General features: G+C 53.4%; 9 protein-coding genes across 9 annotated transcripts; 2 read left to right on the top strand and 7 right to left on the bottom strand.

Moving 5' to 3' along the window:
• Nucleotides 1-771: 771 nt before the first annotated feature.
• RHO2 (Rho GTPase) lies at nucleotides 772-1926 on the bottom strand (the record flags this gene model as incomplete). Its single annotated transcript, XM_056216999.1, has 3 exons — nucleotides 772-1260; nucleotides 1311-1389; nucleotides 1895-1926. 3 exons carry the CDS (start codon nucleotides 1924-1926, stop codon nucleotides 772-774), a joined length of 600 nt encoding a protein of 199 aa, XP_056068555.1.
• Nucleotides 1927-2875: 949 nt separating this feature from the next.
• Nucleotides 2876-6441, top strand: NST1 (Stress response protein nst1; the record flags this gene model as incomplete). The annotated part of the gene is made up of 2 exons (XM_056216998.1): nucleotides 2876-4225; nucleotides 4273-6441. The coding sequence occupies 2 exons, from the start codon at nucleotides 2876-2878 to the stop codon at nucleotides 6439-6441; spliced, it is 3519 nt and encodes a 1172-aa protein (XP_056068554.1).
• Nucleotides 6442-7163: 722 nt separating this feature from the next.
• Nucleotides 7164-9072, top strand: PCM1 (Phosphoacetylglucosamine Mutase; the record flags this gene model as incomplete). Its single annotated transcript, XM_056216997.1, has 5 exons — nucleotides 7164-7241; nucleotides 7296-7309; nucleotides 7444-7588; nucleotides 7640-8161; nucleotides 8212-9072. 5 exons carry the CDS (start codon nucleotides 7164-7166, stop codon nucleotides 9070-9072), a joined length of 1620 nt encoding a protein of 539 aa, XP_056068553.1.
• Nucleotides 9073-11397: 2325 nt separating this feature from the next.
• HER2 (Trimeric GatFAB AmidoTransferase(AdT) complex subunit) lies at nucleotides 11398-12861 on the bottom strand (the record flags this gene model as incomplete). The annotated part of the gene is made up of 1 exon (XM_056216996.1): nucleotides 11398-12861. One exon carries the CDS (start codon nucleotides 12859-12861, stop codon nucleotides 11398-11400), a length of 1464 nt encoding a protein of 487 aa, XP_056068552.1.
• A 3319-nt stretch (nucleotides 12862-16180) lies between these two features.
• N0V89_008237 (uncharacterized protein) lies at nucleotides 16181-16623 on the bottom strand (the record flags this gene model as incomplete). Its single annotated transcript, XM_056216995.1, has 2 exons — nucleotides 16181-16309; nucleotides 16429-16623. 2 exons carry the CDS (start codon nucleotides 16621-16623, stop codon nucleotides 16181-16183), a joined length of 324 nt encoding a protein of 107 aa, XP_056068551.1.
• Nucleotides 16624-17228: 605 nt separating this feature from the next.
• Nucleotides 17229-19310, bottom strand: N0V89_008236 (uncharacterized protein; the record flags this gene model as incomplete). The annotated part of the gene is made up of 3 exons (XM_056216994.1): nucleotides 17229-18048; nucleotides 18293-18692; nucleotides 18722-19310. 3 exons carry the CDS (start codon nucleotides 19308-19310, stop codon nucleotides 17229-17231), a joined length of 1809 nt encoding a protein of 602 aa, XP_056068550.1.
• A 562-nt stretch (nucleotides 19311-19872) lies between these two features.
• UTP21 (rRNA-processing protein utp21) lies at nucleotides 19873-23133 on the bottom strand (the record flags this gene model as incomplete). Its single annotated transcript, XM_056216993.1, has 3 exons — nucleotides 19873-21078; nucleotides 21133-22953; nucleotides 23005-23133. 3 exons carry the CDS (start codon nucleotides 23131-23133, stop codon nucleotides 19873-19875), a joined length of 3156 nt encoding a protein of 1051 aa, XP_056068549.1.
• Nucleotides 23134-23728: 595 nt separating this feature from the next.
• Nucleotides 23729-25018, bottom strand: N0V89_008234 (uncharacterized protein; the record flags this gene model as incomplete). Its single annotated transcript, XM_056216992.1, has 3 exons — nucleotides 23729-24135; nucleotides 24181-24611; nucleotides 24660-25018. 3 exons carry the CDS (start codon nucleotides 25016-25018, stop codon nucleotides 23729-23731), a joined length of 1197 nt encoding a protein of 398 aa, XP_056068548.1.
• A 2028-nt stretch (nucleotides 25019-27046) lies between these two features.
• N0V89_008233 (uncharacterized protein) lies at nucleotides 27047-27793 on the bottom strand (the record flags this gene model as incomplete). Its single annotated transcript, XM_056216991.1, has 1 exon — nucleotides 27047-27793. The coding sequence occupies one exon, from the start codon at nucleotides 27791-27793 to the stop codon at nucleotides 27047-27049; it is 747 nt and encodes a 248-aa protein (XP_056068547.1).
• Between the last annotated feature and the right edge of the window lie 80 nt (nucleotides 27794-27873).

Below are 27873 nucleotides of genomic sequence, written 5' to 3'. Positions count from 1 at the left end.
GTGGGACGGTTGTATCGGGCGGCCATGCTAAAGAGGGGAGTGTGGGGGACTGTACCGGTCGAGTATTCCCGGGCGCAGGTAGACTTTCCGGGGCGGGAGGGGTGGAATCATGGGTGGACGAGGAATTAAACCTCATGCCTCTGACTATCTGAGTCGAAATTAGTGTAAGATATAGTATTGCGAGAGGAATGTATTTTCAGGTCGGCAGTGGAGCGGACAGTGCTGGCTGGACAATGTTGTATTATATATATTTCTCTCGGACGGGTTCGAATACAGAATGTATTGGGGACAGGGGCATCGCAAAGACAAAACCAAGTATTATTATCCGGCCGCCACCTCGAAGCTCAAAAACACAGTACGCTCTCAATATTAACGCTCAACGTACAGTAATGTATATGCCACGCCGCTCGATGAACATCACTGCTTACGCTTCACCATCACCAGCCGGCTCCAGGCCCCCAAATGCTATGGAATCCAAAAAGGAGTGTGCGATGACCAGCCGTCGTCATCAATCGTTAGACCCATCCGTCCGTCCTCGCGCAGAGCTGATCAATATCGTACTGTACCACCTTAAAAACAAAAGCCACCAATACCCCCCAAATATATCCATTAGAACCAGAAGCTTCCCACTTTTTCGAACACGGGCTGGATAACAAGATACTAGCAATGGAAAAAGCTATGCCGTGGACCGCTTAGCAATTCAAAACGGGAAAGATAAATGCGCCGTGAAAACTCCGCCTGATGCAAGTGATGGATGGATGAATGGACGCTTCACATGATGACGCAGCAGCCGCCGCTCTCCTTCTTGTCTTGAGAAAGAAGGGCAGCACGGGTTGCAGCCTCAAAAACGTCGTCGACGCCATCACCCGTGAGTGATGAACATTCGAGGTACTTCCGCGCGCCAATGACCTCCTTCATATCGCTGCCCGCTTTCGAAGTCGTGAACTTGAGCGACTTCTTGCGCATCTCTTCCTGTGCCAGTGGGTCTTCGCGGAGATCTTTCTTAAGGCCGACTAATATGATTGGCACGCCTGGGCAGCGTTCTCGTGCCTCTTCGGCCCACTTGTGCTTAACGTTCTCCAGGGAGTCGGGTGAGTCGACGGAGAAGCCGATTAAGATGACGTGCGCTTTGCTATACGCAAGAGGTCTCAGGCGTTCGTAATCTTCTTGTCCTGCGGTATCCCATAGAGCTAGCTGAACGGACTTGCCATCCACTCTGCAATCGGTGACGTAATTTTCGAAGACGGTTGGCACATAACGCTGTGAAGGTCAGCTTCCGATAGTGCGACCTTGGCGATCAGGAGACCCACAGTAGGGAAGTAACCAAGCGTAAAGACGCTCAGGAGACTGGTTTTACCGCACGCACCGTCGCCGATAATCACGAGCTTCCTATCATTTTACTTTGATTAGCCAACGTCTCATAACATGACGAGGTGTTTCAATGACGGAAATGTCAAACAGGGTAAAGCCGGACGCGGTGACACCGAAAGATAATAGCGGAAGACGACCCATTCGATAAAAAGATCATCAGATGAAGTCAAAATCGACAGGACGCGATGGAAAAGATAGACATGGGTGGCTTGTCAGGGTCCTATTTTTAGACCAGGGTGGTGTCGGATCGGGAACGCCAATGCAGGTTATTGCGCACGACGCAGGTCTACTGCAACGCCCAATAAATGCTGCCGGCGATCTTCAACGACGCAATAGGGCGAGTCGCGTGTAGAATGCGATGGAATGCGGTCGCGCGAGTAATGGAAAACGTGTGGATGCGGGTGGATACGCGGGCGCGGGGAGTTGTAGGACAGACGGTAGCGAAACTTGACATGGCAGCGAGGAAGGAACGACGGACGTGATGACGGCGGATGCAATGACAAAGCGAGAGACGCATACGTACCTGCGCATCACGGGCTCTCCATTCTGGGCCATTGTCCAACAGGCGTGCTGCCCTGATTGAGAATATGCAGCGAGATGGATGGATGGTCGCTGGTTCGGCCGACTAGAGGTATGCGATATGGACAATGCGCGCTCTCAGCAAAGAGGTCGCGTTCCAAGGAGGGAGTTAAGACGCCAGGTGCAACTGTTGACGGCGGTCCTGGTCGGTGTGAAGAGGACAGCAGCGGGCAGCAACTCGGTGTGACAAACGAGGGGCCGGGGCGTCAGGGAGGGAGGATGTTCGGTCGATCGAGTGCGGTGAGACAGAGAGTCGTCCTGAGATGCGTCTGCAATCAAAGTGGAACACACAGGGAGCGAGCGAGTGGACGGGCTGGGCCTTGGGAGAGCAGCTGCGGTGTGGTGGGCAGAAGCTGACGGGGAGACGAGCAGATGGATGGAATGGGGGCAGCGTCACTGGGGTGCGGGCGAGAATTTAAGAATGGCTCAGGGTCGCTGCACGCACGGGCGGACTGCAAGCGGGTGACTAGCGGGAGGAAGAAGCCCTGTAACGGGTGCGAGGTGAGCGATGAGGTGCAAGTTGAGGCTGAGCAGGCGCAGAGATGCATGGGGCAGGCGCAACCTGGGCCGCTCTTTCCTTGGCGCATGGAACGACACTAAGCGCGTTCGACAAGGCCAACGTCCGACCCGACCTTCGCAATATCACCAGAGCGAGCGCCCCGCGACGAGCCATGCGACCGGCCCGATAGAGCTTCCGCTGGCATTCGACCCTCCTACGAACCTATTGACCAGGAATTACGCCGCCCGCGTGCCCTGTCCATTGCGTGAGTACCAGGCCCAAAGCGGGGGACTGACAGGCGCCGCCGACATTTGCTTGTCACGGCCTTAGCTGCCGCTGCTACAAACACCAATATCGCCTCTGCCCAAACAGCTTCTGACTTTGCCGGCCAGCACACCTCCCGAACCCCCCTTCCCCCCCGCGTCCATGGCCCAAGGCACGCGAACGGCCGCCGCCGCTCCAACGGCACCAGCACCCTCCAACGGCGTCGCGGGCACCCACGCAACCCCAGCCGCCGCCGTGAATCGCAAGAAGCAGAAGCGGCGGGAGAAGGAAGCCGCGAAGAAGGCAGCAGAGGCTCAGAAGCAGCCCGCGGTACCTGTGAAGAACGGCATACCGCCGCCTGCCCACCAACCCGCTCAGCACCACCACGTGCCGCCCGCCCACCAGCAGGCGCCGCAGTACACAGACGTCGACTACCAAGCCGAATTCGACGACGGCACTCCGCATGACGAAGAGGGCGACTTCTATTCGGACGAGGCGGACGATGGCTACTACGACGAGCAGGGTTATCCGACTAACGGTCATTATGAGCCTGGGTACTCACCACGACCGCCGACCGAAAACGTGGGCAAAAAGGGCAAGAAAAAATCAAAAGCCTTGCCGCCATCTCAACCTGCATACCACAACACTCCCTTACGACCGAATCACAATGCGCGCAAGCCCAACGCCAACAAGAACAACCGCATATGGAACACCACAACCCAGGAAGAGCGGGAGCGCATACGCGAGTTCTGGCTGTCGCTGGGCGAGGACGAGCGCAAGTCGCTGGTCAAAATCGAGAAGGAAGCGGTTCTGCGCAAGATGAAGGAACAGCAGAAGCATTCCTGCAGCTGCACAGTGTGTGGGCGGAAACGGACGGCAATCGAAGAGGAGCTAGAAGTCCTCTATGACGCATACTACGAAGAATTGGAGCAGTATGCAACCCACCATACATCCGCCGGTAACATTTTCTCTCATGCTAATTACGGTTTTCCTCCCAGTGCCCCTCGTCCGATTATGCCGACCCATGCCTCGCCGGGGCACTACAGCGATCCCGAAGAGTACTCAGGTGACGAAGAGGAGGGTGACCAAGACTACTCTAATAGTGAGATATCATCTGAGGAAGACTACAGTGAGGAAGAGCCGAGCTTACCACCGCCCGAAACTGCAGATTTTCTCCGGTTCGGCAATAGTCTACAAGTAAAAGGTATTGCATCTGTCATGTCGCTGTTGCGGGAGAGACTGATGCATTCTCCAGGCGGAATCCTAACGGTGGCCGACGACCTGCTCAAAAACGACGGGAAGAAGTTCATCGAAATGATGGAGCAACTCGCAGAGCGGAGGATGCAGCGAGAGGAAGAGGCACAATATCAAGCTCATCCTTCCATGTACCGAGGAGGCCCTCACAACTCTCATCACAACCCGCCGCCGGAAGAAGATGACTTCGACGACGAAGAAGAGGATGAGGAAGGTTACGAAGACGGGGACTACGAGGACGATGACGAGGATGAAGAAGTGCGTATGGACGACGCGCTTACGTGTCTTTTACTAATGTCTCCTAGGACACTATGACCGAAGAGCAGCGGATGGAAGAGGGGCGACGCATGTTTCAAATATTTGCCGCGCGAATGTTCGAACAGAGGGTCCTCCAAGCATATCGTGAAAAGGTCGCAAAAGAGCGCCAGGAGCAACTATTGCAGGAATTGATAGAGGAAGACCAGCAACAGGAGCTTAAGGACGCGAAGAAAGCTAAAGAAGCGGCGAAAAAGAAGGAGAAGAAAGAGAAGCAGAAGCAGCTGAAGTTGGAAGAGAAGGCACGCAAGGAGGCTGAGCAGGCCGCCAAGGAGGCTGAGCTAAAAGCAGCTGAGGAGAAGAGACAAGAGGAACAGCGGAGGAAGAAGGATGAACAGAGGAGGAAGAAGGAAGCCGAGCGCAAAGCTCAAGAGGAAGAAAAACAGCGGAAGGAGGCTGAACGCGTTCGTCGACAACAAGAGGAACGTGAGCGGCAGCAAGAAGCTGAGCGAAAGGCGCGAGAGCACAAGCAACAGGAGAAGAAAGCCCGAGAAGAAGCTAAGCGGAAGGAACGCGAGGAACGTGAGGCGAGAGAGAAGGAGGCGAAGGAAAAGAAAGCTCAGGATGAAAAGGACCGGCGAGAACGTGAGGCCAAGGTGAAAGTAGAGAAGGAACGGGCACGAAAAGAAGAGCAAGCCACTGCTCAGAGTACGGCTGCGCCGGCTAAGAAGAACTCACATCCCGTCGCTGTGGCTCTGCCACCTCAGTTGCTGAAGCAAACTTCTTCAACGGGATTTCCTTCGCCCCACGTAACACCGGCTGTACCAAAAGCGCCCACACCAAGCAGACCACGTCAAAGCTCGCAGCAAGGTTCGCATGGATCATCTCCAAAGCCTTCGAGTAAATCAATGTCGCCTGCTTCACACGCGCAGGCCCCCATCGTTCCCAAGTCAATCCTTACCAAACCACCGACCTCGCAACAGCCTACTCCGGCACCTCCAACGCAGCCTACATCGCCAATGCCTCCAATAGGCCCACCCCCTGGGATGCCAATACCCCCAAACATGGGTATGGGCAACATGCCGCCTGGTCTGAACGGTTTTCCCGGACAGATGCCAGGCATGATGGGTCCCGGTCGCAGCATGCCAATGTTTCCGCCCCAGCCTATTGCGCAGCCTTTCCGCGGTTTCCCACCTCCAGGCATGCATGCACCAAACCCTATGCCGATGGGCCGAGGATTCCCTATGGATGGACCTCCTCCAGGTTTTGGCCCAATGCAAGGTTTCCCGACACCGACTCACCCTCCTGGTTTTGGAATGGGTATGCCCACTCACTCACGGCAAGCATCAGGCTCCTTCGATAAGCAGAACGCCGATAGCCCTATCGGTCCACCAGGAGCACATCCCATCCAGCGACCAGCGCCCATTCAACGCCCATCCAGCACCAAGCCTCACGAGGTCCATGGCGAAGTCGATGAGCTCGCAGATCATCTAGGGAGCAAAGCTTTGTTGGATGACGCAGAAGACCTTGATCTTGACGAATTCAACCCCACGGCGGCACGTAGGAGGAGCACACAGCCTGGACATGGCTCGTTGCGCGGAGCGCCACTTGGATTCGGATTTGCCGACGTGCCAGGGCCGCCCCGACCTGAGATTCCTGGACCATTTGCAGGCTCGAACAATGCGAGCGTCTGGGGAACGCCACCGATGGGCGGCATGCCTTTTCCGATGCCTGGCGCCGGCTGGGGTACCTCTCCAACGTCCAACATCTTCAGCAATCCGTTTCCCATGATGTCAGCGCAGCGACCGAACGAACAACGAGGACCGGGTGAGCAGCGGCTTGTCTGGCTCCGACGCATAGTATGCTCGACTTGCAAGATGCTGTCCATGCGGCAACCTGGTGCAGATGGTTATATGGACGCTCAGGAGGTCCACAGTCATATCGAGTCGGCGCGTGGGCCTACCGAACCTACGGTGGGCATGCAGGAGATCAAGGAGGCATGCGACATCATCGGGGACAACAACAACGGTGGTGGGTCTCTTGAATACAAAGAATCACCACCCGGGCAGCTGAGCCACATCAAGTTCGTGGACGCGGGCGCCATACCGCCGCCCACGCTCGGCGAGATTGGTAGCCCCATCCCTTCGCACAGCGTGCCGGTGGGAGGAGGATTTGGAGCGGGCAGGCCGTTTCCTGGACTTGGGCCGCAGGCTTTCTGATTATTCTCTCGCGAACCTAACTTGTTCGTATTCTCAATATCCCCTTTCTGGCTGGAACTTTGGACATGGTTCATTATGGGCATGGATGGTATCTGGACCGTCTATAGTCTAGTAGGGTCATAGCCCTTGGCTGGACTGTTTAGCTCAAAAGAAGCCTATTCCTCTTGTGACATTACTCGATAACTGTGCAAGTAGCTGTGATGCTAGATTTTATGTACCAAAAGAACGTAGCTGTGGTTGTACCAACGCTAAAAGCGGGCGGAAACAGGCCCGCTCCCGCTTGCTGAGGCGGTGCAAAGTAACCGCTCAACACTGTCAGGTCCGCGTTACAAAATGTGCTCAATTCCAGCAATCGTACGTCAGTCTCAATATTCTCACGATAACCAAGCTGAGACAGCTGAACGCTCGCCGCGCCAGGAACCACGACGTCAGCTTGTGGCGTCGCCCGAAATGGGCTAGTGCGGTGGCGTGTCTACATGATTGGTCGGCAAGTGCGGTGAGGCTCAGGGCAACTCAGCCCTGGTGGGGGGTTCCTGATGGCCTAATGCGCGCGAGTACTTGTGCACACCGTTTCCCCGCCAATGCTGGTTTCTTGTCAGCCTTCCTTTCTTGACATCCTAAATTACACTCTGGACCCCTTGTCTTTTTACTGTTCCTCTTTGCAATTGTGTCATATTTAATCTGTGAGAGGTATCGATTGTTGAGCCGAGTCGGTAGCCACAATGTCGGACCCCATTGTCGAGGCCGTGCAAAAGCACCCTGCGCCTGAGGGTCTACAGTATACGTATGGAACCGCTGGCGTAAGTGCTTGAAAGAGGCCGAGCACGTAGGAGACAGGCTAACAGTGACCGAAGTTTAGGACAAAGGCGTAAGACACCCTCCTACCTCTCAGCATCCCCTCAGTACTCGCCCGCCATCCAATCTCCAGCCCCTCACACCCACGTTCGGCCCCGATCCGCCTCCAGAGAGACCGATGGCATGAACTCAAGCTTACGGATGCAGCGATGTCCTCGATTCGGTCCTCACGCGCGTTGGTCTCGTAGCCGCGCTGCGATCGCGTTCGCTAAAGGGAAAATGGATCGGTGTTATGATCACAGCGTCGCATAACCCGCCTGAGGACAACGGCGTCAAGTTGGTGGAGCCGCTGGTGGGTGTAATGGACTGATGTTCGGCATGGCTGAAGCTAACAATTGGAAAGGGCAACATGCTGCAAGAAGAATGGGAGGTCCTTAGCACAGAGATGGCCAACAAGGCTAACGGAGAAGACGTGTTCAAGTTCTACCAGGACATCGCCGCAAAGCACAAGATCGACCTCAAGGCTCCTGCCCGTGTAGTAGTAGCCAGGGACACACGCGCTTCGGGTGCCCGATTATTGGGCTGCGTGCAGGACGGCTTGAAGTCTGCGGGCGCCGAGGTCAAAGATTACGGCTTCTTGACCACCCCGCAGCTGCACTACATGGTGCGGTGTCTGAATACGGAGGGCACCAAGGATGCGTACGGCACGCCGACCGAAAAGGGCTACTACGAGAAGTTTGGAGCGGCGTTCAAGACTGCGCTGAAAGGCAAGAAGCCGTCTGGTGGCTTGACGGTCGATTGTGCGAACGGTGTGGGTGGCCCAAAGTTGGTGGAGCTCATCAAATATCTCCCGCCCAAAGACGATGCGCTGGAGATCCACGTCGTCAACGACAATGTCATCAAGCCGGAGAGCCTGAACGTTGATGTAAGACTACCATCATCCTGACTTTGAATGGAATGTGCTGACAACTCCAGTGTGGCGCCGACTTCGTCAAAACCAACCAGCGTGCGCCTCCCTCCTCCAAGACCGGTGCCGGCGACCGCTGCTGCTCTCTCGATGGCGATGCCGACCGCGTTGTCTTCTACTTCAAAGACTCCTCCAACGTCTTCCGTCTGCTCGACGGCGATCGCATCGCCACGCTCGTTGCCTCCTTCCTCGGCGACCAAGTTCGTCTCGCTGGCCTCGCCGACACCATCAAAATCGGCGTCGTGCAAACCGCCTACGCAAATGGCGCTGCAACGCAATACGTCGAGCAGCACCTCAAGCTTAAGGTCGACTGCACGCCCACCGGCGTAAAGCACCTGCACCACGCGGCGGAGAAACTCGACATTGGCGTGTACTTCGAGGCGAACGGGCACGGCACCGTGATCTTCTCCACCGACACGCTCGACCAGATCGCGAGGTACGAGCCCAAGAACCCCGGTCAGGCTGAGGCGTTATCTGTCCTCCGTGCCTGCATCGACCTCATCAACCAATCCGTCGGCGACGCCCTCTCGGACATGCTCCTCGTCGAAGTCGTGCTCGCGCACAAAAATTGGGGTCCCCAAGAATGGCTCTCAACGTACACGGATCTTCCCAACCGGCTCCTCAAGGTGCTCGTCAACGACCGCACCATCTTCAAGACGACGGATGCGGAGAGAAAACTTACGAGCCCTGAAGGGTTGCAAAAGCAGATTGATGCCGAGGTCAGCAAGGTGAGACAGGGGAGGAGCTTTGCGAGAGCGAGTGGGACGGAGGATGCGGTGAGGGTGTATGCGGAGGCGGCGACAAAGGCCGAGGCCGAGGATCTGGCCAGGAAGGTTGCTGAGCTGGTTAAGCAGGCGGGGAGCTCATAGCGTGGGCATCCTCTGCTGGGAGGGCCGCGGTGGCCTTGAAACAAGAATGGCAGGTGAGCGATGGCATGTCATTAAACGATAGTCATGATAGACAAAAGTCGATATTCAATCAAAAGTAAGTACAACGTAAACAACGGACCACTGTGCGACATTGTTCGTCGACACTTCGCGAGACTGGATGTGAAGTGTTTCCTACTTGGACTTGAGCACGATATTTTTTATGTTTTTACAGCACTCGTGAAGACACATGGTGTAACTTGTTTCTTGTCACGGTGTCGAAACGCAACATGGTATAAGGCTTCAGTGAATTGAAAGCTATGAGCGACAATGACATGTCGAAGTTCACGAAGAGAGTCGCGTTGAGCTGGGACTCTAGCAATTCCATTGAACTACCGGTAGGTGTGCTGGCATTCCCTCGACCTGTCAAGCGCTTGGCGCGTAGACTACAAGCCAAAAGAGGTTGTTCCAAGATGTAGTGCTGTAGGAGGCGGGCCGATTACCTAGGTCAACCAGGCCTATAACAAAGTCACATGGAACTTGGGAAGGTCCGCAGAGACCTTGTGATGGCTCATGAGACTTCCAGGGTGGGTCTCAAATGCCTGTCTGGGCCATTTCGCCCCTCAGATGGGGCGAGATGTCTTCGGCTCGAGGCCTTTGTCGAGAATCAAGTACCTCGATGAAGAAGGTACCTGGAAGGATACGCGCCAATGCCGCTCAGCTCAAGCGATATGTCACCGGTGTTGCTAGACGGTGAAGGGCACGGTTTCTGCTGACACGGCGGGCACTGGATGATCTTGACCGGATCAACTTTAGACGCGGCTTGGATGCGTTTCTGTGTACATGATGGCGCTGGGGCCTTGTGCTTGGGCAGGATGAGGGTGGATGCTACCTGCTTATCGTGTTGTGTACATGTACCGCGGGTATCGCGCATGACCTTGGTACGCTTCGACACTCAGCAGCTTGAGGCAAGCAGGGCACCCGAGCGGCTGGGTCCGTGACGGTCGTGAGGGGCTTGGTTACACGTGCGATCAAGAGTCCCGAGCATCTTGGGCTGCTGGAACCCATTGTCATTGGACGTGCTGTGCCTTCGTATGTCATGCTCCGGCAGTTGCTTGCTTGACTGCGAGCAAGAAGCCATGTCTCGCATCGAACCCTCTGCGACCAGTCTGCACAGGACCCCTACACGATGCTGCTCGCAGGCCAATCTCACCTCGGGGTGACACCGACCCCGCCCTCTGTGGTGAGTCTACCATGGTACGCCTCCATGATGCAGTCTCGGCTCGGCACCCATTGGAAAGCCCCACGCTACAAGCCATGATGACGAGAGGTCCGCTTCGTGTCTCGGGATGGTGTGCCGTATTCACACCTCATAGGCCTCGCAACGCCAGGGACAGTCCACCAGTCCCGTGACCATCATCTCATCGGCCGCCGCCCACCATTCGAGACCACGCAACCTCGCAGCAAAGCGGGGTCGATTCGCCCGGCTACGTATCGGCCTGCGAGAGGGAGCGCCCCGTGGGTGCTATCCATGTGCGCGTGGCATGCGTATGCGTGCTTTTTCTCCGAGCTAGACCAAAGGCAAAGAGGGTGTGATGAGAGGGCGGCACATCCCGGTCGTGGGACGAGTATATATAGAGCGGTGGTTGCGCACCTTGATGGTCCACCACCAACTCCAACACGCCAACCGACCAATCAAGCATCACTCTAGCATCAATCTAGCACCCCTCGAGCCTTCCAGCTACCCATCAATCACCATGTCTCCCTGGTATGTGCTGCGTCGTACCCGCCATGTTGACTTGTTGTTGGACTTCGCTCCTTTGACAGGCGAGTACATACTGACTTGGGAAATTCCAGCTCCTGCCAGTCTTGCGCCAACTGCAACGGCGACTGCAACAGCTGCGGATGCAGCTCCTGCAGCCACTAAACACCGAGTCGTACACCCCTCACTCGCCTTCGCCAGACCTCTTCGCTGAGCACTGTCAAATCGTCACCTGGACCATGAGATCCGATAGGGATACCTGAAGGGAGAGTCGGAACGGGAGAATAAAGGCACATGTCATGGCTCGCACCCGCTTACGTAGTGCATCAATAGAAACGCTCATTCTGTGTCTACGTCACTGCGCCGCTGCAGTGTCTCCACGTGACATGTGTGCTCGCTTCCGCGCTTGCCCAAGTAAAAGCGCCTTCTTCATGAGATTGAGTCCTTGAGGATTCATGAACGCGAGCTTGCACAAACATTGCTGCAGGCTATTTCCTTCTGAGACGAAATCGTGTCTCCTTTCCGTATAATTATACATTCTTTCTACATCGTAAACCATCACTCCATTATCCGGCTTTGGCTGCGTTCAAAAGCTGTCTCGCGAGAGCAAGCACCAACTTATCGTCACCGTACTGCCCAATCAACTGCATCCCGGCGGTTTCCGAACCTTCGGTGTCGACAGCATTGTCCCCCTGCGCAGGAACACTAATAGCGGGAAGCCCAGCCAAGCTCGCAGGCACCGTGAATACGTCGTTCATGTATGCATCCAAGGGCTTCTGCACTTGAATTTCGGAAAGCCTGGGTGCCAACGTTGGTGCCGTAGGACACAGAAGGACATCGACGCCCTCTGCCTTCACCTTGGCTTGCGAGGTAAGCAAAGGATTAGGGGTTGCGAACACCCTGTCGAAATCTTGTTGCACCAATCTTCTAACTTTCTGAGCTTGGATGAAGTAGTTGTCCATGGCCTGTGCGCTGAGCGAAAAAGCACCTAACAGGATTCTTCTCTGCACTTCAGGTCCGAAGCCTTCTCCGCGTGTCTTCGCAAATAACACACTATCGGCTGTACCGTCTTTGCCTTCCGCTCTCGATCCGTAACGGATGCCATCGTACTTGGCTAGGTTACTGGAAGCCTCTGCAGGGGCGAGGACGTAGTAAGCCGAAAGTGCGTGCTGAGTCGCTGGTAGTTGCACTTTGTGCAAACTATGTCCGCGCTGTTGGAGGTGTCGAAGAGAACGCAACCATGCTTTCCGGACGGTCGGATCGAGGGTCGAGATATTATAATCTATCGGAACTCCGATTCTTAAGGGTTTCGACGGTGTTGGCCCCTCTGTAGGAAGCCGCAAGCGCGTTGAAGGGTCCAAAGACGTAGGATCTTGGTGGTCGTATTTATTCGTGACGTCGAAGAGGCCTTCAACGCTCTCCACGTCGTTGCCCAATATCCCAACCGTGTCGAGCGAATTTGCGTAGGCGATGACTCCCCATCGACTAAGCAAGCCATAGCTCGGCTTGAACCCGATCGTGCCAGTATACGCAGCAGGCAGCCTAACAGAGCCGCCCGTATCCGTTCCCAGTGCGGCCCAACACTGCCCTGTCGCAACCGCAACAGCGCTTCCGCCTGAGCTGCCTCCCGCGCTTCGATCCTCGCCCTTGTGTTCAAATTTTGTTCTTCCGAAGTGCGAGTGTATGTTATGCGACCCCATGCCAAACTCATCCATGTTGGTCTTCCCCACCACGGTCGCACCTGCCTCGCGCAGCTGCCTCACCACGGTCGCATCGTATGGGCTGTTAAATTTCTTCAAGATCCTAGATGCGGCCATAGTAGGCGTATCGGCTGTACATATGTTGTCTTTGATGGCAATGAGCCTGCCATGAGGGCTTCGAGGGTCTACATTGCTGGTTGGCGATGAATTGACGGCCGTCGCAACGCGCGCGTGGATGGAATCGGCGTCGGCAGTGTTGACGAAGGCATTGAGATGCGCATACCGTCCTATATTTTCAATGTGTCGTTGGGCATGTCTAAGGAGGGACATTGAGGGTGGGTAACATGGCAGACGCGGTGGATTGATGCATCCGTAGCGAAGCTTGGAGTGTGCTAAGTTTCCGCGCGAGAGCACGTGATCAAGCCAACCGCATCGGGTAACAGCCAGCATCATCGTCCGAACGTCGACTTGAGAGTGTGACGCTGTCTATCGCTTCTACGTGTACTCCAGTCCGTCCTTCACAGCGCCTTGTTTGAGGTCGAGATGACAGACTATCCTACAAGTATTTCGGTAGATTCTGGCCTAATTCAATAGATCCTAGCTAATGCTCAGCCTCCTATAGTACACTTGTTGACTGAAATGTACAGAAATCAATACCTAGCACCAGGAAATGTGCGGACAGAACATTTGTAAAGCAGCGATGATACGGCCGCGATCTGAGCTAGACGTTTCTCGTTCTATTCGGAAAAATCTTTGCATCATTCCACCTGCCACCCATCCGAAGCCCTCCACTCAGCCCGCACCCATATCCTTCTCGATCTAGTCCCTGTTAACAGGCCAGAAACTCATATAACCCGGATAAGCAGTCCAGCAGCCATGCGAGGCCAACATAACACCGACCATCTGAGATGAACAATTTTCGCCGTAGAAACCCGAGACGCCACCCTGGGTGACCTTTCCACTGCCTCGGATGAGAACGTTCTGACATCCGGTCGTGTTGAGGATGATTTTGCGTCCAGTGCAGTCTTCACTGTCGGGGTAAAGCTCGACGATAGGACTCGAGGCGGTACCCATGTGGGCGAGTGCCAGGACGGCAGCGGAGAAGAGGGTGAAGGTGCGCATGTTGAAACGGTGCAAAACTTAGATAGGTTATGGAGTATGGAGGATTCAATGGAGCTGGATTCATGTATGGTGTGAGTCGAGCTGGGGAGTGAGGTCACACGCAAGTGAAAACGAAGTATGGCGAAGATGGGTTTTATAGTTCATTTCGTACGAAAGACTTCAGGATGACCAAATTTTGAACCTCGCACTTGTCTCCTGATAAGGGAGGTAGATGGTAAGATAGCAAGGGTCACGGACAAAACTCAACATCATAGCGGATAGAGCAATATACACAGCCGGGATAGCAATTGTGACTTTGCAGTGTACAGCCGTATTGCTGTAGAACAATCATGGGTGCACAAACTCGTCTCATACATGAGGACGGGTCAAAATGACAGATTGTGCTTGTGATGATGTTAAATCATCACTGAAACCACCTCAGCTCGCCTCAAGGGGGAAAAACAAACGGACTTCACTGATCATGCTATGCATTCGGAGGTCGCCAGCTGTCGTGCGAGTAAGGGACTGCGACCAGGGTTCAACGCGCGTCCTAACCGCGTTCTCGTCCCACTCCAAATCTATTCTCTAGACACTTTACTTGTACAGTGAGCGTTGACTCGCCGTCCTGCACGACGCAGGTTCTTGCGAAAATGCTGGGACCGTAAAGAGCACTTGTGTACCAGGTAGAAGTGGGTTACTCAAAGACGTATTCAGGCGCTCGCTTCCACAACTGCTAGAGCCTTTCTGATGGAGAAAACTTGGTGATATATACGAGCAAGATTTCCCAGAAACGATGCAATCTCTTGTCGCCTGGACTTATTGGAAGGAGGTTGGTGAAGCAACCCCACCTCGACACCGCGACTTCGCTATCCGCATTGGCTTGCACTTTATTGTTCCCTCTCAACACTTGATGTGGATGCTCAGATGTTCTAATTATATTGCCTCTGAGCGGAGCATCGTTCATACCTCGCAGTATTTTACCTGCTGTTCACCATGGCGACCATCCACGGTTCGAACGACAAGCAGTACAAGAAGGATACCGAGTATATTGCTGGATGGCTAGTGTATCGTTCGAAGCAATGCGGTAACGAGATTAAAGCCATCAACGAGCCACGTCTTGAGAACGCCGCGCCGCGAGGAAAAAGGCTGGATCTCAGGATCTCATCAAGACTCAAGGTTTTGTGCCTCATGCCAATGGAAGAAAAACCGCCACAACTTTCTTGTAGCGACAGCTTAACGAGGATACGAGTACCCCCTCCGGCGTGTATGGTAGTCAGTGCTTTACTGGGTGTTGCGAGAGGTAAGAATGCTGGGGCTGACAAAGTTGGTTGTGCTGACCCTACGTCATAACGCGCTTCGCTTGGTAAACATATGCATGCCGCCATGGTTCCCACCACAGCAAAGTCTTTAGCACTGCCGGCGGGCGAGGCGAGTAACAACGGGATGAAGTAGTGCATCACGTGATACGTGCCTAGCTGGAGCCCTGGAGCGCTTTGACGCCGAATGCCTGTGCCTACTGCCCATCTTCTGCGGCGTCTCCCTCTGTGACCTTCAGGTGCACTTTCCCGGAATAACCGGAGTTTAGGACCACTGCGTCCATTCGACATGTCTTTCCGTCTGTGCTGGTCAAGCTTTCTTTGGCAAAGGAAGCAAGACCACGCATTGAAGCTGGATCTGTGACGTCAACGCCATGAACGTGGACGATGGTCTTTGGAGATATGGAGGTTATTTGCGAAGCGATCGAAGAGAGGGCAGACATTGAGCTTGGGCGCGCTGCAAGCACAAGTGCCTCTGCACCTGCACGAGCGTATGCTAAAGCAACACCGGCGCCAATCCCGCGAGCCGCACCAATAATGCATGCTGCGAAGTTTGGAGGGAGTGGTGTGGAGAGGGAGGCTTTGAGTGTAGCACCGAGGGTGGACTGAAGGGTAGACGTAAAGTTGTCGATGGCGCGTACGCGTGGGTCTCCCATATTGAGATTCTGCTTTCCTTATCTTTCCAACCACCGAAGTATTCGAATGGCAGATGCTCTGGAATGAAACCTAACCGACATTTGGCGTTGTGTGAGGGCGCTTGATGTGGAGATACTAAGACCATGTTCTTGAATATGAACAACAAGGTCTGGACGTCAACTTGGCTCAGTTGGAAATGATGAACGCTAAATGATACGATGTTAGTTGCGCCGTTCCTCTCGCGTACTATTGAATCTTCCTCTCGCGGTTAGATTGCGGTTGGCGTGCATGAGTCATGATGGGTCATCATCTCTCATGTATAAATATTCCGGATATATTGGAGATACTGATACTACCCAGAATATCTGGCAAACGGGTATAGAAGCATCCCATTGCATGAATTTCACACGCCCATCTTGTGCCATCATGAGTAGATAGGTTCGCTAAGCTGTAGATCACTAAGCAACCCGAAATAGAGCATTAATAGCTACTCTGGATCGGTGTGCTCGAAGCCGCTATACATTGAAACGTCGGCTTGAGATCAATGCTGACCATTTGTATAGTCATATCGTCATTTGTCATTGTCTATACATCCCCTAACCCAATAACTTCCCCGCTAATGCCTTCATGCTCTCCTCACCCAATTCGTACAGCCGCTCCACCTCCTCGCCTGCCTTATATACCAACAGCGCCGGCACCTTCTCGAGATTCATCTTCTCCTTCGCCTGTTGGACTTGTCAGCACTTCCCCTTATGTAAGGTACATCCGCTCGAATACTGCTCCCTCAACTCAGTCCAAACCTTTACCCCCTATGTCCCCTCCTCAAGTATTAGGGTGCAATTACCTCGGCGGCATTCTGCGCGATGTCGAGTTTATAGTGCTCAACCTTATCCGCGAAAGCGGGCGCTTCAGCTTGGAAGCGCTCGCGCATGCCTTCGGGAACGTGTTCTTCGTAGACGTAAATGATGACGAACTTAGTGGGCTCGGCTATGGCGGCCTCGAAGTCGGCTTTGCTCTCGATAGGCTTAGCGGTGGCCATGTTGAGTGATATCTGGTAAGATTGAAATGGTAGATAGGACTGTGTGATGGAAAAGTATAGAATTTGTTTGTTGAGGAGATGTGCCTGTCAACTGTCTGAGATCTACAACAGAATGACATCGGACCTTTATAGCACACTGCATGTTCGGATGGTCGGATGTAGAGATATATTCGTCCGTATGTTGATGCTCTCTCTCCATGGCGTTTCACCAGCGCGGGGCACCTGTACTATGCTCGCCCTATTTAAGGTTAGACTGAGGCACTTCGAGGTTTCAGAAGCCGTGGCAGTACACATGAAAGTTGTCGACCACCTTGCATCCTTCTCGGACGGTCGGACGAAAGTATCGTAAAGTAATGTTGGGGTATAATGAATAATAGTACACAAAAGAAGAGAAGAGGAGCGATACCGAACGCAACGTACACCGCCATGCATGTTAAAGCACGTGGGGCCCGCCCGCCCCTCCACTGACACCTTACCAAATGCTTCATACCAAATGATCAATGACACCGCTCCGAACGCCTCGTGGGGAAAATATTATCCTGCTCTTCCTTTCCCTCACCTCTTGCGCGCCTGTTTTTATCTCCTCAAATGTTCGCAACAAGCCATTACGGCCTCTTTGCAAAAAAACGCTCATTCGTCAGTCCTCCAACGATGTCCTCCTTCTTGACCCTATCCGGGCTCTTCATTCCGCTTGATGGGCTGCTCATATCCACCACATCCTCGCCCCTGCAGATGCCCATCTCCGCCCACATTTCTTTGACCCAATTGTCCAGCTTACTCAGCCACAAACACTTTCTCATGCGATCTAGCACCTCCTCTGGATTCGTGTTCTCGGCGAAACCTTGTTCTCTGAACGCCATAACGCTGTACTGCTTGAAGAAATCAAAGTCATCTGAGCCGCGCGTGGCGAGGCCGCCCATCGTAAGCGTCCATGTCAAAAGGTCGGTGGCGTTGCCCCAACGGAAGAGGAGACATTTTTCTAGACTCGATTTCAGGCGCTGGGACGCGGCGTAGACCATCGGGCCGTAGTTCTGATTATACGCGATGATAAGGAAGATGGTGAGAGCGAGGCAGAGACTTTGGTCGACGGGTTGTCGGTCAAGTGTGGGATCTTCTTCGCCGCGCTTGTACCAGTCGAAAAGTCGGTAGATGAGGAGGCAGATGTGCTTTTGCATTTCAATGGGATCGACTGGACATCTTTTGTCGTCAATCCAGACATTGAAGTCGCCAACGAAGACGACGATGTTGGAAATGAGGTCATAGAGGTCTGTGTCGAGTTTTAGGGGGTGGAAGAGTCGGAGGGTCCGGGTTGAGGCGGGACGGCCGCGGAAGGAGGGGATGTCGTATTGTTGGATATGGCCATTGGAGTCCATGAGCGTGGCGTAAGGTCGTTCGAAGGTTGATACTGCGTGTGCAACACTATGCCTAAGCAGCTATTAGCATGGACTGTGAGGAAATGATCCTGTGCAATGGGAGAAAAAACATCCCAAGAGAGAAACGAACGAACGTGGGTATCATCAGACATATCGAGAAAGTCTGGTGCAGTGATAGAAAGCATTGCGAGATTGACACAGAGTGAAGGGAGAAGTAGACAGCATACGAGATGGAATGAAGCATCGAGAGGACTCACATGAGTATAAATGTTTGCAAGCATTGATTCGATTTCAACGCCGACAGACCTCCTCTTTGCTGAATCATCGTCTTCAGACCATCCAGATGCAGCTGTCTCTGCAGCGTAGCCCACTCAACGTCTTGGTCCGACGACACTGCACCCTCTTCTATGCACAAAAGCATGAACACGGCAGCAATGTTGTTGTCGTCAATTTGCGATGTACTGTCACTGAGCTGCTTATTAATCTCGGAAATGGCGTTGATCTTGTACTGCAGTACATCTTGAGCATTGGCGACGCCTAGGGCCTGGCGGTACAAAGCACTGGCGGTGAAGATGACATAGATGAATGGTGCGCCTGTCGAGCTCAAGATGCTTCTCGATATCCATTTGGTGGTCGCTTTATTGGAGGTGTGGTGCTGGTCGACTGGTACAAAGCTTACGGCGTATGTATTCACGACTGTAGATTCGTTAACATGTATAACATACCAAGTAAAAATGTCTCACAGTTCTCGAGAAGGTCTCTTGTGTTACTATCCGTTGGCACAGGCAGACAGTCCAAGTCGTTAACGAAGCCGACTGCGAATCCGCGCCAATTCGCAAGCTGGTTCGACCCATGTGGCTGAGTGCACACATCGCCAGCGCATTGTGGGTTGTCACACAGGCTGCACGAAGATGTGGGCGGGATGAAGTAGGGCTGACTGCGGCTGCGTGTCGACACAAAACTACTGTTCCTGCTGCTGACAGGGGACAGATTGGACGGGGTAGACCAGGTCGTCGGGCTCGCGGCAGCATGTTGCCAGGATGGTGAGACGATGGTAGGGGAATGGTTCTCTGGTTTAACGGAGTTTGGTGATATCTGGGGTTTGTCCTCGGATGGGGATGTAGACTTTTCTTTTTGTCTTGTACTCCACGGTTTCTTGCTTCTCGCAGATTTCATGACAAAACTGCGGACATTTTTATCAGGCTTGGCGTTTACTCCATTGGCGCCAGTCGAGTCAATGAACATAAACTGCTGGGGCTTCCGCGGTGGTCTGCGACTCCTGCTACCGGGCTTGGAGTTGTCCTGATCGTCCATGCTACCGCGGGGGGGCGCGCATTGCGGCCCGGCGCACACGAGACGGCGGAACTGGCTTGGCGCGTGGCCGAGGCACTCGTCTACCGTTGGCTGGAGACTGTAGTGGTGCGGCTGCGAAGTGGCGTGGGTATATGCACAGCGTGTACTGTAGTGTTGTATATCTGCCACCCAGAGAGGAAGTCGATAAGTCAGGTTGGAGGTGTCCTCGAACCGTTCGAGTCCCGCAATTAACGACCTAACGTCCGGGCCGTGCGCTTTGCACCTTTCCGCTTCTGGACTAACCCAACAAAACGGTCGGTAAGCGGCCGAAACGGACGAACTGACGGTGGGCGGAGACGCACATCAGGAGCAGACTGGCAGCAGCAGCATCGCCTGAATTCGGAGCATCAGCTGTTGTCCCCCTGTGGCCCTGCCCCTTCTCACGCCCAACGCGGGGTACAACGTTTGGACACGTGCCTTCACGCCACAGCTGAGACCTCACCCAACAATAGAGCACACAGGAACACATCGGACGAATCCGTGTCTTGGAAACGGACGCGTCTTGTGGTTTGAGAAGAGCCAATCATCTCGCACTCCTAACCCATCCCACTACACCAACCGAGTAGCCCACCAGCCCTCCCACTCTCTCCCTCTCTCTCTTCGCCTCTTCCTGCCACTTCCTCAGCAATCCTACAAGCTGCTCGTCCTGAACGACCACATCACCATGTAGTCGCAAGAAGACACTCATCCATGCTTGCACCAGCTCGTAGTCCCTCCGCTCCTTCAACCTGCCTGTTAGGGCTTCGATGAACGTACGCAGCTCATCGTAGGGCGGCGTCGTATCAAGGGTACGTATCGCCATGTCCGCTGCTGAAGGAGTCAGTGACGAGAGATGCGCAAGCACAGGAGCATGGTCGGATGTATCTGCTGCCTGGGCAAGGTGGCGCGTAAATTCACTCGTAGCTGTCGCACCCCGTGACCGCGAGGCAAGCGTCGAGCTCGAGATGCGTGATGTTGGCTCGACGTCTGTCGTGACAAGAGCATTCGCGGCCTTGTTCGCGTCTGACTGCGACGTAGATGGTAGGAAGAAAGGCGCTTTCTCGGGAGCCTTTGGCGCTTCCTTGGGCTTGTTGCGCGCGCGTATGACATCGAGATGGAGCAATGTCTGCCATCGCGCTTTCGGGACCAGACTGAGTGTCGTGATACCCTCGCTCAACTGATCCATGATAGGCACGGCAATTTCATCTTCGTCTTCTTCGTCTTCTTCCTCGGCAGCAGCATCCACTAGATCTTCGCCGCCTTCGCCCGAGGCCGTGGGCGCACTCATGATAGCTACCTCATCCTCTGATATCTGTCGTGTCGACACGTGTGTGAAAAGAGTCCGATTTGTCCAGATGTGTACTCCTACTTCTCCGTCAAGAGCAGTGGCGAGATACTCCCCAGAAGGCGAGAAAGAGACCGCGGTACATGTCCCGGGCAGCTTCATCGCGTCAATTAGATGGCCGGTGGGCAGGTCCCAGACCCGGACCGTGGAGTCGGAAGTCGCTGCTAATATCCATCGCCCATCGTTAGAAAACGTGTAGTCGATAATCTGCAGATCTGCATGTGATCGCGACGCCCACAGCTCACGGACGAGCTTCTTTGTCTCAATGTCCACGACCCTGATAGATCCATCGTCACAGTTCATCGCGACCAGATCGCTGTTGTTGTGGTACCGAAGGCCAAGAATCTTGGTCATTGGGTACCAGTCGAGTTCGTGTTGGAGGATGCCTGTCGTAAAGTTCCAGAACTATGCGCATACTTAGCACTGCTTTAAACAATCAGGCTCATCAGCTATACTGACCTTCACTTTACCGTCATCGCTACAGCTGACAACGACTCGATTCAGTCCATCTACTGTCAGACCAGTGATGGCTCCCTTGTGGCGCCCTTCACCTTTATTGAATTTTCTCGTCGCTGAAGAGTCCATGTCAAGAGAATCCTCCTCCCTCTGAAGTCGTTCGAGCTTGAGTTTCTTAGCCTCAACCGGCGTCAGTCGCGATGGAAACCTCCGTCGGTGCTGACCCGATTGGAGGTTGTACATGTCGATCGCGCCACCAGCGGATCCGATCACTGCGAAAGTGCCGCACGGGGAGATGGCCACACTCGTCACTGCAGTATCGTCACCAGTACTAAAAGCCCATCTGCCCGCTCTTTTGCGACCCCAGAACCAAGTTCTTGCCTTCTTATCTCCTGCATGACCCGTCACGATGCTTTCCCACCCGGCCATGTTCACCTCAGGCGTGCCCTTCTCTCCTTTCACTTTGGAAGAATTATTCCAAATTCCCGTAACGCCAGGCATTGCTCCCATGCCACCGTCACGGTTGAGAGAGCATGCCATACAGGTGATTGCAGGCGCCTTGAGGTTTTCGAAGGCGCCATGCAGCCTGGGATCTTTAGCGCCACCCTTGAGAAGTCCTGTTTTCTTTGCTTTCTTCTGCACGGCGCCTTGACTGAGTTCAGTGCTTTGGCCGTCCCTTCGCAAACTCCAACCCCACAAGCTTCGGTCCTGGCTCGCACTCAATAACCACTTCCCGACATCGTCCGCACCATTGGAGCTTGATGGCAAAAACTTCAAGGAAGAAACAGGCGCAGCGTGTCCACCACGTGAGTGCAGGATTCGCGGTGTTGGCGAGAAAAGGGTTTCATCGAATATCCAGCTCTTCAAAGTATTGTCCAGCCCACTCGAAACGATCACAGATTGGCCTACCAAGAATTCTACTTTGCTGATACCGCCGCCGACGCTTCCGTTAGCCGAAGGAGGAGGATTATGCGCACCATGTAAAGTACCCATCTTGCGACCTTTGTCGTTGAGGTCCCAGAATGTGACGTCGCTGCTGTACCTGCTCGCCGTTGCCATTACACCAGATTTCCGGCCATCTTCTCCGGCCCCGAGACCATCCGTCCTGAATGATATAGAGGTGATGTGTGTCTTCTTCGAGGACCCCAGGTTCAGGCGCATCACCTCTTTATCGGCTCTGACGTCGTGAATGCACAACGGGCCCGATTCGTATGCGATCGCGAGGAGTGACAACGCAGGTGTCGGCTGCAGCGCGGTTACAGAGCCCCAGTCGGCCGCGGGCGGTAGGAGTGTGTACAGTAATTTGCCAGTGTTGACGTTCCAAATCTCAACAGATCCGTCTTCTCTTCCCACAAATATCTTGTTCAAGTAGGTCGGCATGTTGCAGAAGCAACCCGAAAGAGCACTAGACGATGCGCCCTGCAGCGTGGTGTAGTGCTCCAGCGTAGCCGATTTCCATACTTCAATTCTGGTAGCACCACATCCTATGATCCATTCTCCGAAAGCAATGAGGCGCGTAATGTTCTCGTCGAGCCCTCGCGGTAGTTCCAGCTCGTTAATCTTTTTGCCACGCTGGAATACCCAGATGCCCCTAGTAGACTGTGCATCTGGACCACCCCATGCTGCCAATACCACCTTCTTCCATGCCAGAGTGGCTGTGATGTTTTCGGGAGTCTGAGGGCGTGTGATAAACACGAGGTTTAATCCGCGTCGCAAGTCGTACGTCTGCAGCGATCTGCCAACCGAGGTAGTGATTTGGAATGTTGCTTTTCCGAGTGGAATTGATGCGAAAGGAACATCTGTCGGAGACACTAGGCCAACAGTCTGCAATTGTCAATATTCTTAATGTCCTACGTTATATGGTGGACAGCTTACTCGAAACGGCGCAAAGATCTTTGATTTGCGCACAACAGTGGTGCCACTTGTTTCACTGCCAGCCTGGAGCTTCTGCCGCTTCGCGACAGGTCCATTGGAAATGTTTTCGGGCACTGCAGGCACCGGCATTGTGGAAGTTATTCCGTGGAAATCATCTGGCAACGCGGTCGCAACTTTTTCTTGCGGAGTGGGTTGGGCTGTGATTGGCTCCCACTTCTCGGAAGCTTGGACCATCGGATTAATGATCTTCCCGGGGCCCAACCCATATCACATGCTCAACCAAACCATTCTATATGTACACCGGGCGACTACCTACCAATACATATGGTAAGGCCACAACTTAATTTGTGAGCTACATCAAACTAAACTGTACTATAGACGCGCCGTCACAGACATACAAATAACAGGCATAGCTTATGTTCTTGACTCTGTTCGAAGTCGGATGGAAAGTGCCTTCAGGTTGCCCCTCCCCAGTCACTTATAAGGCAGTACACCTTGCAAGAGCTCATTAATGTTCCGGCCTCGTTATCATGATCTCCAGTGCAGGAACTACCGAGTTACCACTTCACCTAACCCGTAACTACTATACCTAGGTATCATACAAAGTCAAAGACCAAGAACGACCCTACTCTGAGATATTCGGTGGCTTGGCCATCGCTCTCACTACTCCATAATATGTCTGCTCTAATACCAAATGCGAACGATGCATTTCTGTCAGCTCGTGTCAGACCAAAGCCGTCCTTGATGCCGAGATGATGTCCCTCTCCTTCGTCCCAGGCTTCGCAACTGTGGTATATAGCACATCCGGTAGTCCCTTGATATCTGGAAACACCACGCCCTCCTTTGCTTCTGAGCTCATCAGATGCTCTTTCGAGTAGTAATCAGCCCATAGCTGCCCGTCAACTAGGTACTGGTTCACCATCAAAAACCTTCTAAAATCATCCAGGCGCGGGTCTTTCTCCGTGCCCTCTGCTTTGAGCGTGTGTAAGTCCACATTCACGCCCATGCTTGCTATACCCAAGTGGACCATCTGGACCCAAAAGTAAGTCATGGTCATGTGGAAAGACTTCCCATGGATCTTGCCGCTTTTGTCAATGTACAGCTTGAATCCTTCGAAGATCTTGTCTTTGCCTACATCTGTTAGCATTAGTAAGGCAGCAGCGTTGGTCGACGTACCTTGTCTTCGGCCAAACTTGAGAAGCAGTATGTATGCCAAACGCAGGTGAGTATAGTGATCCCAGCTGGGAAGATCAAGTGTGTAGAACTTTTGTACAAGTGTCTCGGCAGGAATGTCTTTCTCTGCTCTTAATAGCCATTCCTCAAGGTTACCGGATAGCGCTACAGGAGAGCGCATTTCTGCGAGTATCTTTTCTACGGGCTTCTTGGTTTCTAATGTCGTAGTCTCCGAATTATTTGGTCCTCCTGTAGCTGCTGAAGTGATCGCGTCGCCGAGCCAAGCGAAAGCTTCCGGGAGTCCACTAGAAGCTAGAGGAGCTGTGAAACATGTTTCAAAATATGCAGAATGCCTGTTTTCAAGGAGACTGTCGAACTTGGCGCGAATCTCGTCTGAGCTTAATCTGTCGGGCAGATCGATCTTGTTGGCGAGTCTGAAGTACCGTCAATACCGAGAACGTAGCCTGAATGGAAAGACGCACATCAAGATGGGAATCGACGGAGCGATATCCGAGTCTTTCACCCCCAGCTTAGGAAGTAAGATCCCTAACTCTTCAGGGCTCTCCGCAAGCCTATCTCCGTCGGCTGCGTCGATGACCCACACAATTCCAGATACGGTGTCATCCATCATCATTCGTCGTACGAGGGGAAAGACCTTTGAGCATCCACCAGTATCAGTAACCCGAGCGGCGAACTTTTGCTTATTTCCGCTTCTAGCGAGTGCTGGGATCTGGATGCTTGCAGTTTCAATGTTCAACCCGATCGTTGGGATGGTTGTGACAACCTCCGAAGAAGCGAGCTTGTCGAGCATCGTTGTCTTCCCACAAGCATCTAGACCCATGATCGAGATGTTGGGAAGTGATTCCCGAGGGAAAAAACGTTTCAATATGCTTTGCATCTCGCGACAACTATATAGTGAAAAGACGTATGGATCTACGATGCGAAGAATTGGGGGTTTACGAGTAACTCAAACGTTGTGCAGAAGATGACGTCGATTCGAAATGATATAGCAAGTTGATGCCTGAAGGTATTGTGAACACATTGACTAGGAGAGATCTTTCGCGCGGTTAGTTTTGGGCGTGCCGCAAGCGTCAACGCGAACATGGCGCGCTTGAACGCGCTTGTCTGAGAAGATTTCTTCCTTCGCCGCATTCTTCGAAAACTCGCAGTGCAGCTCCACGTGCCAATGTCAGGGAGTGTTAAATGCTCTTTCGAGCAGATGACGTAGTCTCATAGTTGCGAGATGGTACCTAGGTATTGTGGACCGGTCACAATAGCTAGCGCATGACTCGTGTCTACCTAGTGGCTGCAGTATCATGCAGGGTCTAGGACAGCACAATACGCCATCCCCGCCTTCGTCTCAGTCAACAGTATCGGAGCATGCCTGGCCTGATAGTATGCCATTCCTGCCGCAGCTGAGGATCTTGTACCGCACAAAGATGGCAACGTAACCAAGCAAGCCGAAAGCTAAACCAAGCGTCTTGCTGCCGCAGGGACCGAAGCACAGAATGTCCCATTAACGGAGGATCCATTCAGCTCGCAACACCGCACTCAGAAGGCCCTGTACTAATGTGGCGCTCCCTTGCTAGTAGTAGAAGACGAGGTATACATCGTTCGCTCATGGAAAGGCCCTGAAGATCAATTGACTGCGACTAGGTGACTTGGTATAAGGACCCGGGTTTGAGGCATCCCTACCTGATGAAACCAATACTCTTCCTGGGAGCGACCATCAGCGGCTACAATGCCTCATTGCTCAATGGTCTACAGACATTGCAACCATGGCAGGAATGTTGGTGCACAATAATTATCTCGTCGCTTTATAGCTAATTCGTCTAGATTTTGATCACCCTAAAGGAGGTCGCATCGGACTGTTCACCGTGATGCAAAATATTAGTGCTATTGCAGCCATGCCTTTTATAAGTAGAAGGTATACAGCTGCCATCGTTGCGGACAGATTTGGCCGAAGAATGGGCGTCACAGTGGGGTTTACGATCCTGTTCGTTGGAGGAATTCTCCATCAGTCGACTCAAACCAGTTCATCGGCGGCCGTTTCTTGGTTGGTTTTGGGTAAGTCTTCGTTCGGCGTCCGCAGTGCTTCTTACTCTGACATGCACACCTCGCACAGGTCCAATCTCTCACAAGGCTCGGCTCGGCTACTCATCATGGAGCTTGATCACCCCCAGCATCGTGGAAAACTCACGACAATGTGCAACACATTATGGTTCGTTGTTGCAATTATTGCAGCCTGGACGTGCTTCGGCATGGTCAAATACATTTCGGACACTTCGTGGAGGGTTGCTACCACGCTGCAGGCTCTAATGCCGTTCATACAAATCATAGGTGGCTGATACTTGCAGGAGAGTCCACATTAGTTGTGTTCGAAAGGACGTTTCGAGGAAGCTTTGGTGTTCTGGCCAAGGTCAGCCCCCACGTGCAGTCGAAAGAAGTACAGCCTATTACCGCGCAGTACCACGCAAACGGCAATGTGAACGACCGCTTCGTGAAAAGTGAATTCCACGAGATCCAAGAAGCTATACAGAGGAAGATTTGCTTCTGGGAAGCTGCGTTGAGGTCAATATGGTTTTGTGGCAGGTTAGCGCCTGTTACGTGACTCTCCATCAAGTGACTCGATTTCCACAGATTACCAATGCTACTATCAAGTCCAATCAAAAATTGTAGTGAAGGTTGGGTTTGAGTTTGAAACGCGCAAGATGCGCTCAAGGTGTAATACTATTAAGGAGTGTAGCCATAGCTAACTAAATACTATCTCTATGATAATGCCCAACAACGCCGTCGCAATGCAATGCAATACAATATGACCCGTTACCACATCATTAATCCGCTGCTCTCATCTGTTTGCTTCCAGTCTCTATAGCTCGTACGCCAGATAAAACCCATTCGTCTCAGTAAGCGTGATGAAGATCCTATTCTCCTGCTCCCCCTCATCACTCCCCTTCAATTCAACCGCAACCTGCTCTCCACACTTCAATGCTGGTCCAACGTGATCGGCCGGGCTCTCCGGCCACCCGGTGAAATCCAGGCTGGGGCTCCAGTCAGCCTCCGGATCCTGGTACGGCTTCAACCCATCGTAGGACACGATTTCCTCCTTGGTAGGGAAGCCCGTGAGCTGGCGGTGCCACGCCTGCCCGTTGCCTTTGACGAAGAAATTGTTTGAGTCGTTGGCCTCGGTACTACGCCAATTGAGACGGCAGTTCTTAGCGCCGGTGGGGACGTTGTCGAAGACCATGGCGTTGGTGGTCGTAGTACGACTATCAGCAGGCTTGTTAAGGTCGACGTGCGGGACTTGGTCTTGGACGTTGTGCTGGGCTTCGCTGAGGACGTAGATGTTGAAGGAGCGGGGTTTAGTAATCTCGTGAACCTCCGGGGCTTTGGGGGTGGAGGTAGGAGCAGGAGTGGTGGAAGTGGTGCTGGGTAGCGGCGGGAGATCGCAGGGACTCTGGTAGAAGCAGCCGATGTAGCCGTTCGCGCAGTTGTAGAAGACGGTTCCTGGGTTGGTTTGCCAGCAGTCGGAGCGATCTGCGCGACGCCCAGAGAGTGTGGGACGAGCTGCGGCGCAAGCTAGGAGAGATGTGAAGGCGAAGAGCTTGGTAGACATTTTGATGATTAGGCCGTGGAGTATAAGGTTGGGATATGAGGAATATCGCAACTGGTATTAGGGATTTAGAAGAGATGTTT

The sequence above is a fragment of the Didymosphaeria variabile genome (genome assembly GCF_027946475.1).
Source record: "Didymosphaeria variabile strain IMI 356815 chromosome Unknown scaffold_6, whole genome shotgun sequence".
NCBI classification, from domain to species: Eukaryota; Fungi; Ascomycota; class Dothideomycetes; order Pleosporales; family Didymosphaeriaceae; genus Didymosphaeria; species Didymosphaeria variabile.
Note: the sequence above shows the minus strand (reverse complement) of the source record. Positions and strands in the feature narration are given on the sequence as shown.